General features: G+C 29.9%; 1 protein-coding gene across 2 annotated transcripts; it reads left to right on the top strand.

The window, feature by feature from the left end:
* Positions 1–5,607: 5,607 nt before the first annotated feature.
* Positions 5,608–11,984, top strand: LOC136224059 (rust resistance kinase Lr10-like). Of its 2 annotated transcripts, XM_066012286.1 has the most exons (7): positions 5,608–6,045; positions 6,124–6,359; positions 7,405–7,457; positions 9,278–9,307; positions 10,393–10,434; positions 10,628–10,690; positions 10,777–11,984. In XM_066012286.1, the coding sequence occupies exons 4-7, from the start codon at positions 9,292–9,294 to the stop codon at positions 11,955–11,957; spliced, it is 1,302 nt and encodes a 433-aa protein (XP_065868358.1). In that variant the 5' UTR covers positions 5,608–6,045; positions 6,124–6,359; positions 7,405–7,457; positions 9,278–9,291; the 3' UTR covers positions 11,958–11,984. The 2 variants fall into 2 exon arrangements, with proteins under 2 accessions (XP_065868358.1, XP_065868357.1); XM_066012285.1 differs by having other exon boundaries at positions 5,608–6,359.
* Positions 11,985–12,210: the final 226 nt, after the last annotated feature.

The raw sequence follows: 12,210 nt of genomic DNA, 5'->3' as shown, positions 1-12,210 counted from the left end.
TTCCGAGTCCTTCCCTTACACACGAATTTTAAATATTAGTTTTCGTTTCGCTCAAATCAGATTTCTACGGCCTCCGAAAACGAGTCTCAAAGTCCCACAAAATCACTATTTTGGTCGAGAAATTGCTACTGTTACATTCATTAAATGAAAATTATTGTTTTGGTTCCTGAACTTTTTAAGTCGCTCCAAATTCGTCTAGAATTACCTGAACAACGCGATGGTCCTCATTTTCACACATCCCAACATCGTCAACAAGATCTGTTAATTTTATTTAACCCCCTACATATTGTTTTTATGATTTGTTTATAATTTCGAGCTTTAAAGTATTATTTCCAATTTATAATTTTCATACTTTATGCTTATATTTGTAATTTGAAAACATTGAAAATTATGAAATCAATAAAAATATAAAAGAAAAATTAAACAATTTATATTTTTATGTTGCTCTCATTGCGTTTACTTTCGGTACGATATTTTAAATAATTATTTTCCGACCGACCTGTCAAGCAACGTCGGGACCCAAGACGGTTGTTTTTATTTTCAGTCCTTGTAACGGTTGTCAATCATTTTTTATTTATAATTCAAGTCTTAAACTCATTTATTTTATTCAATTAGTATTTTACCCTTGAGAGCTAGCTTCTCTAGCACGCTCGCATTATTTTACCACTCTTTAACCCCACACTCGCGTATCAAGATTGAGAATTGAGAAATTTCAAAAATATCGCCAACAAGAGTATTAATTTATTTGGCTATATATTGAATTAATATTATTGTGTTATAAATTGAGTTAATACTATTAAAAAAGTCATAATGATTTCGTTTTAACTTGTGGAATGAAAAAAAAATTGTCCAATTCATACGGATTGTGTTTGAAATGTTTACTCTCGGCTTTTGGTGGTCTAGAATATTAGACAAAATGTGTCATCTCGTACGTTACACTTATTACATGTTAATTTTCATTTTCTTGAATACCCTAATTAATTTTATTTTCTATATGCAGTACAGCCTCGTGGAGCTTTTGCTCCTGACTTCGCCATTGTGTCCCCTCATATTATTTCATCAAAATTTAGCGCTTATATATCAATAAACAATATTTACCGAGCTCTAAATATTTGATCACGATAACTTGGAGTTAATTCATTATCAGAAAAATATTTGTGAAGGATATGTCTCACAAAAACTAAAAGAATCAAACACGAACTATTTAATTCGCCTTAAATACAAAAAAAGAGAGATAATCTTATCTCTATAACCAATTAATCTATATAAAGAGCCAAAGCCAAATATTTAGGGGTGTAAAGAGAGAAAAGACGGTGGTTTATAGAGAGAGAAAAGACAGTTGTCGTATCTGCGATAAAATTACTCATGTCGCAGCTGTGATAGCGCAATGCGACAACTGTTGTCGCATTTGTGACGAAATTTATCGCAAATGCGAGAACAGTTGTCGCTTCTACGACAAAATTACTCCTTTCGCAACTGTGACAGCGCAATGCGACAACTGTTGTTGCATTTGCGACAAAATTTGTCACAGACAATTGTCGCAGCTGCGATAAATTTCGTCACAAATACGATAAAAATAGAGGGAAATGGAAGTTGAGGAATTATGTGATATAAACATGTGCTAATTCTGAATTACTAAAATGAAATCATAAGTAATATATTAGTAATTGGTTCAAAGTCATATTTAATCACAAAGCACACCAAATTTTCTTCAAAATATTTTGTTAACTTCCAATTTAAAGGTTTAAATTATAATCCCAATCATATCCATATGTATGTCTGCTCTTACTTTTCCTTTTCATTTTCCTCTATATCCGTTTACATTGCACCTCAAGGAGACGCAGTTCTCGAGAAACGCAGCTCCGGTTTGATCCTGTTAGTGTCGAAAGAAATCTTAGAAATCAAAGCTTTGGATCTGAGAGAGAATAAGAATAACGAGAAAGAGGAGATCAGAATTGGAAATGTAGACATAATGGAACTACGAGTATATTTGTTCAAAATGGATGAAAATATCTAATTTAGTGAGATAGAAGCAAAGTGGATCAAATATGTTAATTGGTCTAGATTTATAATTTACCTTTTTATATATAGTATATATTATGTTTTTATTAAAGGTAAGTATCGAGAAGCTCTACATTATGGTCTTGCACATCCAGATCCACTGCACTTATTAAATATACATTATCTTTTCGATTCATATGCAGGAAATATTATAGTCACATGCGTCAAAAAGCAGAGGCTGATACTTTGAAATTTTCAAATATCATGTGGACTTCTAATTTTAATTAATTATTATAATAAACTATATAGAGGCCATGTCAACTTTGTTGTTCTTTTATTGGGTTATATCTATTTTGTCTTACTTATTATTATTATTATTATTATGGTACTCAATATTGTGTTTCTGAACTTTAAAAGATAGAGTTGGATTGTGTTCTTTGTCACTTAATTTCAACATCAGTAACATCAGTTCTGTTCAGTAGTATTTAGGTTCTGTTCTTTTTACTGAATTAAATAAATTGAACTGAACTGAACTGATGAATACTACTGAATTGAATTCTACTAAAACTGAAATAAAAATATAATTCTTTAAAAATAGAAATAATTAAAATAAAAAATCTTATAAAAATAAAAATGATTCTAATAATAATGATAATAATAATAATAATAATAATAAATAATTATAATTATAACAAGTAAGGATAAATTACTGAACTGAACTGGTTACTAAATTGAACTAGACTAAACTGAATGCTACTGAACTGAACTAGAATTATAGTTACTGAAATTTAGTGACAAAGAACAGAACATTAATTCAGTTCGGTTCGGTTCAATTCAGCATTTAATAATTTATTATTATTTAATATAATTATAATTATTTATATATAATTTATTATTATTATTTAGAATATATATATATATAATTTATAATTTATTATTATTTATATATAATTATAATTATTTATATATAATTTATTATTATTATTTAGAATATATATATATATAATTTATAATTTATTATTATTTATATATAATTCATCATTATTTATTATAATTATAATTATTTATAGGAAGCAAGCTCTAAAAATAATGATTGGAAAATAAAAAAATGGTATAATATGATACGGATCGAAAGTCGGGTGAAGATTTTAATCTTAAATCCACAAAGAATGCTTCTTCTCAAACCTATTTTGAAGGAGTGAATCCCAAGTTTGAAGAACAAGCTCTTAACAATGGAGGCTAATTTCATGTAATTTCATAAAAGTTGAGTTTCTTACAAAAAAAAAAAAAAAAAAAGATTATATACCTCTTTCAAAAGACAAATAAATCTCCACTAGGGTTACACCATGAAGTGTCAGAGCATAGGGGTAATAAAGGAACAAAAGGCTAAATGCTTTTTTAGTGATTAAACCCAAATGACAAAACAGTAAAAATCTAGGTGGCAAAATAGTAAATTCAAAAATTTATACAGGAAATGGCAGCCAAAACAAATTGGTCGGATTGTCCTCCAAGTAACTAAGTCGGTATGACATGGTGTGTCACGAATGGGGCATGACCTGTAAAAGGTCCAAGTTGGGGCAGAATGTTTGGGGAGCTCGACACGACGTGTCCCCCAACTAACACGGCGTGTCCGGCTAAAAATCAGCCGTCCTTGGTTTTCTTAGGGCGTGTCGCTAGATTTGGCGCAATTAGCTTCTTGCTTCGGACCGGTGTTGGAGATGCCCTCATTATTCACTCCTTCTTTAAAGGAGTTGGCCCCTAACTCGTTCCTTGTAGTCTCAAGAGTCCCATCCGGTTGCCATGGGCTTAAATCCCAAATGTTGAAAGAGGGCGAGATCTTTCCGAGCCAATTGGGAAGGGCAATATGATAAGCATTTGTGTTTACCTTCTTGATCACTTTATACGGCCCATACTTCCTTGGCTTTATTTTGCTACTCGGAGCATTCATGAGTCTCTCCTTACTCAAATATACCATCTCGTCCCCACCTCAAATTGAAGATTCATTCGGTGTTAGTCTACTATAGCCTCGACATTGCTATTCTTTTCTTCAATACTTTATATCACCTCTTGATGCATTTGGTGGTAGTCAGTTAGCTAGGTGTTGGGCAGCCGCATTCTTCATTACTATTATGCCATTATCTTTTACTGTTTTGCCTTTGCCTTTGCACATCTAATCTAATCTCATATCATCTCTATTTTTATCTTTTCAAGTTGTAATCCTAATAAAGATATTTTAGTATTTTTGCACAACTTTTATGAAATGAAATTTTTTGTTTTATAGATTTAAGATTAAAATCTTCACTTGACTATAGATGCATATCATCTTCTTCCTCCTCCAATAATGAAACTTTTTCCTCTCAAATTGGGTGGAGCTCTTTTTTTTATTCATCCCTTTTCTCCAACTGATTTTTTTCTTTCTTTTTATTTAGAGAGGTCCTTCGTTTGACATTAAAAATAGGATACTTTTAATAACTTGCCCTGTCCTTTTTCTTTTTGTTTTATGTCAAAAAATTGAGACTCCATTCTCCTGTCCGAGAAATTATATTATATGCAAAGTAGACCACGCCTAAATCCCATGCGGCATGACCTTACCAATAAAAATTTTACAGGTATTAAAAAAAATGAAACAGATCTGATTAGCCTACCTCCAGAAATAATGGAGCTGTGTCTTTTTTAATTGATCTTCTCTCCCAAAGTTCGAGCCCTTTTGATTAGTCCAATCTCTTCTTTTTTTCTTTAGAAACCTCTCCATTAACCACGTGAATCTCTGGCCTCTTCCCTTTTTTGTTTGCTTGTTCAGTGCATTGGCTCTCTAACTCTTGTCTTTAGTTTCTCTGTTAATGACACCCCATCACTCTACTGCCACCCTCCCCCTTCTCTCCTTTGCTTATTATTATTATTTTCTTGGATAATGGTCAAATTTGACATTAGGAAGTAGTTAAAACTGCCTCTCAACAACAATTTTTGTCGCTAATTCGTACTCCAGTCCTCTTCGCATTTGCAGTTGTCTCATTTGCGACAGGAGCAACTGTTTTGCAAATACTACAAAAGCAATTTTATCACAAATGTGACAACTGTTGTCGTATTTGTGACCAGCAAAATAAGTTGAGGCTTATAAACTAAAAGCATACCGTTTCTACTGGAAAACTTCATTTGTTTTGTGTTTAATTTCCAAAATTTAGAATACTTCAATAAATATTTTGCTATAATCTCTGTTAATCCCAAAATCGCTAACGAAACCGAACTCATGACACATATTCCTGACTACTGAGATCACCAAAATCAAAGGACATTCATACAAATATTTCATCTTTATTTTTGATCTTGGCTATATGGCTCTCTTTTGACTTTTATCTATTTTGGTTTGGTACACAAAAAACACGTGTGAGAGTCTGAAAAATGAGGTGAATTGAATTGAAATAAGGATAAACTTATCAAAATATGTTAATTGACCTTTTCGAATGGGCTAGATTTCCATTAATTCTAATACATACATGTGTAGTATAGTCAAACAGCGGAGGCTGATAGCATATATTTATATTTAAATACAACTAGCTACTCTTTCAAAGTATTCTTACCCCCACTAGACACTAATTCCATGGATACCCAAAAGCTCCTCTTCGGCTGCTTTATTTTCCTCCTCCTCTCACTCTTCAAAATCTCCATTGCTAATGGATATTCATGTGCACCTTCTTCTTGTGGAGATATTCACAACATTAGTTACCCTTTTCGATTAAAAACCGATCCTAAAGCCTGTGGAGTTTATACTTATGAACTCTCTTGTGAAAACAATTCCACAGTCCTATATTTCAACGATCAACTAACAAAATTAAATGTGAAAGCCATCAACTACGACAATTACACGATCCGAGTAGCCGATCCCGGCATTGATGGAGAAGATTGTTCCTCCATTCCTCGTTTTGCAATTTCCAGCTTTGAGAGTGTTGGGTATAGTATAAGCATCATGCGCAGAGGCATATTTCTACAAGATTTGACAGACACTATTAGTTTCATTAAGTGTTTGAATCCTGTGAATTCTTCGAGGTACTTGGAAATCAGGAGTCAATGTATTAATGCAGTAGTAAATTCATCAATGATGTATAATTATGCATTTCGTGGAAGGGTTAATGCCTATGATGATTTGAGAGAGAATTGCAGCTTAGAGATGACATCTATGTTTCCGACAAGAGATTTAGAATTGGATTCAATGGAGAAGTTCGTTCAAATTCATAGGGATATGGCGTCTGGATTTGAGGTCTCCTGGTATAGCTTCTACTGTGCTAATTTAAGTTGTCCGGGGCAGTGCTATCTAGACACAAGTCAAGGAAATAAGTTCGGATGCCCAAAATTTAAATTCGGTATGTTAGTGTTCTTATTTTTTTCATACAAGTACTATCTTACTGCATATAATATATCTCAACTTGTTACTAGTTGTTTGTACATGGTGAATCTCAATTTATTCCCTATTTACAAAACTAACTATATACTTTCTTATTGTTTCTAGTGAATGTCTAGAAGCAGTTCCAAAAAACTGAAACAATAACACTCGCTAGATGTCTGTTCAGTTCTTTTATTTGTACTTTTTTTTTTTCTTTTCACTTCAAACCTTAGAATAAAATGGTGGGTTAGAATTGAAAAACACTAACGGATAACTATTTCAAAAGAAAAATGGGAACTTCTATTAACAATAGCTTTTATATTATTATTATCTCTAACACACCCTCTCATGGAATGTTCCCTAAGCTTGAAGGGTATATATTATAGGTCCATCTTACCTTGTGATGAAATCCATTAATAAATGGAATTATAGGAATTCGAACTCTTAACCACTTGGTCTCCTGATACCAAGTATGGAACCAATTGAATCAAAAGGTTTAATAAATACTTAATGTTAAGCATCAAGAGATTGGTAAATCGAAAAGCTATATGACTAAATATGTAACACAATCCTTGCTTTTTTATGTATATTTTGGGTGGGTTAGACTTTTGTTATAGTTAACACTCAATAGTTAACTTTTATATTACTCTGACATAGCCTTGCATGCAAATCCGCTCTGATACAATACAGACATCTTACCATATGTTGAAATTTCTCCAATTAATGGCGTGGTAATAATAACTTTTACGTTTTGTAACACACCCCTGCACCTAAATATGTAGTAGGATTGATGTGTGAACAACACAAACTCATCCAATTAATATGCAGTAGGATTGAAGTGTTGAAATTTGACCAATTAATTGGAGTTGTACAAAATTTAAACTCTCATCCATTTGATCAAAGATACTCTGATACCGTATCATTGAACCAATTGAACTAAAATATTAATATGATAGTTAAATATCCAATTCATATTATCTTACAAAATCAATAATTTTTTATCTGTTATTTTTAATAATGTACAGGTTTTAGTTTTTTTAATTTTTGCTGAAGGGTTTCGCATTCTTCTCATTTCAAGGTAACTTCCCTTTATTCAAAACTAATAACAGTAGGACAGTAGTGTTCACATGAACTCTGATAACCAAATGAATTTAATTATTTAATGTTAGATTTAGACTTATTAGTTCTAAACCTTATGATGCTTTAAATCTATACCATAGGACACTAATAAACTTAAATCTAATGGTAAATATGACCAAATGAATTTGGTAAGTATGGTCCAACAATAATTTATTTGTTTGTTCTGTTAATATGCAAGAGCCAATAGTAACAAGGGAATTATAAAATAAATAATTTATTGTTTCATGATTTTCTGCATGTTTTAATAGTCAAATTCTTTTCATATATTATATAATTTCTAACTTTTTAAAAATCAATTATTTTGTTTTTGTTTCACAATTTTATTACTTAAAAGTTAAATTTTATACAAAATTAAAGAATTTGTAGATACATAATTTATTTTTTCTTGATTTTTTTACATCTTTTATTAGTCAAATGTTTTTTCATATATTATAAAATTTCTGACTTTTTTAAAATTAATTATTTAGTCTTTTCATTCATAATTTTATTATTTAAAAGTTAAATTTTATACATTTAATAGACTTAATACATTAGTAAAATTATACTCCATTCATTCCTTTATATAGATCATTCTAGTAATTAGTTTTTTCTCCAAATGCAAGTCATTCTAAGATTCCAAGAACTTCTAGTTTATTTTTTTATCCAAATATTATATTGTTTATATTGGTACATGTGTTTTTTTAATATTCCAATGCTTATTTCCCAATAGTAACATGAGAGAGAATTTTTTTAGTTAACCAATATATTTCTTAATTTGTATGAAATACCTTAGAATGACTTATATAAGGGAACAGATGGAGTAACTAAATTTATCGTTTCATGATTTTCTGCATATTTTACTATTGAAATTTATTTAATATGTTATAAAAAAAATTTAAATCAGTTATTTCTTTCCATTCATAATTTTATTATCTAAAAGTTAAGTTTTATACAAAATGACAAACTTATTCAACTAGTATAAGTTATTTAATTGGCTTAATATATTAGTTGCCTTGAATTTGTTCAAAAAATTTTATAGGCCTTCCGAATTTATATAGTATCTCATTACGCTTTTGAACTTGCTTAACTTGTTATTATTAAGTCCTTGAATATATAAAAATGTCCTAAAAGTCTAAAATTAGAAAGTCAATTAGTTTTAAGATTTAACATCACAAATTAGACTTTTATTTTATGCTCTATTTTTTCTACTAATTTGGAAAAATTGAAATTAATATCACTTTAAAGAAATTTAGGATCTAATTGTCATTGTAAACAAGTTTAATGGAGCAATATACCACTTTAAACAAATTCAGTTGATCAATAGATTATTTTAAGCAAATTTATAGAGCTAATGAGACATTTTATAAATTTAGAGGACCAATCAAGTTTTTAGAATAATTAAGTTTAGGGGCTCTTGATCTATTAATTCTATTTAATTGTATTTCAAAATGTTAAGTTATTTTGTAAAATTTAATTTTATAACTAACAAAATTCTTGATAAGCGACTAAATAATTGATTTTGGAGAAGTCAGTGATTATAATATATTTTTTAAAATAAATATATTTTGATAAATATAATATACAGAAATTTAATAAACTAATAATTTATTTACGGGATATATATATATATATATATATATATATATATGGGAAAAATATAAAAGAAAATGCAGTTTGTCCTATTTATAAACACAGATATGGTTTAAATGTACTTTTTCCTTGTATTATACACATTATTATTCTTATAAAAGTGTTGTTTATGCATGTTTCTGTCTGCAGATTTCCATAGACATATGAGGGCATTCTTTGGTAAGAACTATATTAATCCTTAAAATTATATATAACTAAGCATGTATTAAAATTTTAAATGATAAATTTCGGGAAAAATGAAAAAATTGGGTCAAATGGGAGGCTCATTTACATATTTAGACCAATTACTCAATACATTTCTAAAATACCCTTCATATATATATATAACACTTAGAAATTTCTTACTCTTTCTTCTTTATTTGATTTCGCATTTTTCGCAATTTGGGAAGCCTGCGAATATAATACTATTTAAGAACATGATTTTACATTGCATTTTTCGCAATTTGCGAAGCCTGCGAAGATAATACTACTTAAAAACATGAAACTTACTTCGTATTTTTCGCAATTTGCGAAGCCTGCTTAAAAATTATTCGCAAAATTGCTTTTACTTCGCAGTTTTCGCAAAATGATTAGACCTTAATTCAATAATAAAATGGAGTAGATAAGAGTGGGTCAACACTAAGAATTCGGCGACTCTGGTAGTATTTCTATCTAAATTCAATTTTGGTTGCCATTATTAAAGTCTCCATAAATAGTGCAAACTATATGCCCTAAACATCTCCTTCCACTTCATAAAGAAAATGATTAAAATCGAGAATTCAGTACTCGGACATGTTTAGTTTAAAAACCGAACAAATAAATTTGAATAAAAGGACACTATTTTGTACTATTTCTCTAACCAAATCTTCTTGATTCCACAATATTTGTCTTTCTATATAAACTTTTTGTTTTATAATATATGACGTTTCAATTGAATCATGCACATTAATTGATTTTTACCAAATATATTCCTATTTAAGTTGCTTTTTTATTTTGGGAATAGATAAAAATTAATTAGCTTTTAATTAAAATTAATTACATTTTTTAATAATTATACCTTAACTTTAAAAGTCAACTATCGTAGAACAAAGGAAGTAATTATTCATAAGCATCAAGTTGAAGAAAATATTTTATCAAACATAATATATATGGATAATAAATATTAAATTAATACTTGTTTATTATAATTTTGTTAAATTATTGTATTCTGTTTTTGAGAATTAATTAAGCTTATTGTATATTTTAATTTTTCTTAATTAATGAAGATGGCGATTTCACTGTAATCCAAGTACTCAACGGAATCAAATGTAAGTTTATTCTGCCTCTTTCTCTACGTTAAATAAACGATAAAATTATTTTCCTGAAATATTATGAAGTACCATGCAATTTATTGGTGATGTCAATTTTAATATTATGAAACTGATGAAGACCTTATTTAACTTGATGGAATTTATTTCAAAGGGCTGAAATGTGTGTGTTTTCTTTTCATGTTTGATACAGGGTCTTTACGAAATAATATCTCTCAACCAATATATGAGATCGTATATACATTGAATCTTCTCGGTAAGGGCTACTTATATTTTCAAATATTTATATGCTATTTTACACTGCTATGGAAATTGAAATCCTTCCATAAATTCATTTTCCAGGAGTACTCTTCTTTCTAAGGAATTTATGTATGGCACCATTATTGATCATATTTGTAACCTATAAATGGCGAAGAAGGCATCTATCGGACTATAATAAGATTGAAGAATTTTTACGAAGCCAAAATAATCTTATGCCTATAAGGTACACTTTCTCAGATATCAAAAAGATGACAGGAGGTTTTAAGGAAAAGTTGGGTAAAGGAGGGTTTGGAACTGTGTATAAAGGAAAGCTTCGTAGTGGTCAATTTGCTGCAGTGAAAATATTAGCAAATTCAAAAACTGATGGACAAGATTTTATCAATGAAGTGGCTACCATTGGTAAGATTCACCATGCCAATATAGTACAATTGGTTGGTTTTTGTTGTGAGAGATCAAAGTTTGCACTTGTTTATGACTTTATGCCTAATGGATCTCTTGATAAACATATAGTTTCCGCAAAAGTTCAATCTATAACTTTAAGTTGGGAAAAATTATACGAGATTTCTGTAGGAGTGGCTCGTGGCATTGAATATCTCCATCATGGTTGTGAGATGCAAATCCTTCATTTTGACATCAAGCCTCACAACATTCTTCTTGGTGAAAACTTCGCTCCCAAAATTTCAGATTTTGGGCTAGCTAAATTTTATCCCAGAGGCGATGTGGGATCACTTACAGCAGCACAAGGAACAATTGGATATATGGCACCAGAGTTGTTTTATAAGAACATTGGATGTGTTTCGTACAAAGCTGATGTATATAGTTTCGGAATGTTACTATTAGAAATTGCAGGTAGAAGGAAGAACTTGAACTCGTTGTTAGAGAACTCTCGGGAAAGTTATTATTCGTGTTGGGTTTCCGACCAACTTTTTGACGAAAATCTTGCGTTAGAAGACAGTACAGAGGAGGAAAATAAAATTGCAAGGAAACTTGTCATAATAGGATTATGGTGCATACAAATGAAGCCATCGAATAGGCCTGCAATGAATAAAGTTGTGGAAATGCTTGAAGGAAATTTGGAAAGTCTAGAAGTGCCTCCAAGACCTCTACAGTATTCAATGGAATTACTACAGAGTACTGGCACAGAATCATCAAGCTTGATATCACATGATTTTACAAAGTCAAGTAGCTGGACAGAAAGTGAAGTTGATCCTGTATCGGAATCAATCAGCCTAATACATAATCAAGTTAATATTAACTTTTAGATTATTAATTTTGTGTGTTATTATGATTTATTTGAGATTGATGAAAGAGCAGTGATTACTAATTCAATGATTTTTAGATTTATTTATATTTTGATACTATCTTCCTTCAATCCAAATAAGTATGCTCATAGAATGAAAGTTGACGGAAATGTTAGATGATTTTGACAATTTAAATGTCAACGAAAACCTTAGTTAATTTGAACGATTAAATATCAATGAAAACCTCATAAGATTTTGACTGTTTAAACATCAA

The sequence above is a fragment of the Euphorbia lathyris genome, chromosome 3, assembly GCF_963576675.1.
Source record: "Euphorbia lathyris chromosome 3, ddEupLath1.1, whole genome shotgun sequence".
Classification (NCBI taxonomy): Eukaryota; Viridiplantae; Streptophyta; class Magnoliopsida; order Malpighiales; family Euphorbiaceae; genus Euphorbia; species Euphorbia lathyris.
This window is presented reverse-complemented; position numbering and strand designations above follow the sequence as displayed.

Coding starts and splice junctions, on each gene's coding strand:
- LOC136224059 (XM_066012286.1), top strand. Junction 10,435..10,627: donor AGTACTCAACGGAATCAAAT/GTAAGTTTATTC, acceptor TGTTTGATACAG/GGTCTTTACGAAATAATATC. Junction 10,691..10,776: donor ATATACATTGAATCTTCTCG/GTAAGGGCTACT, acceptor TTCATTTTCCAG/GAGTACTCTTCTTTCTAAGG.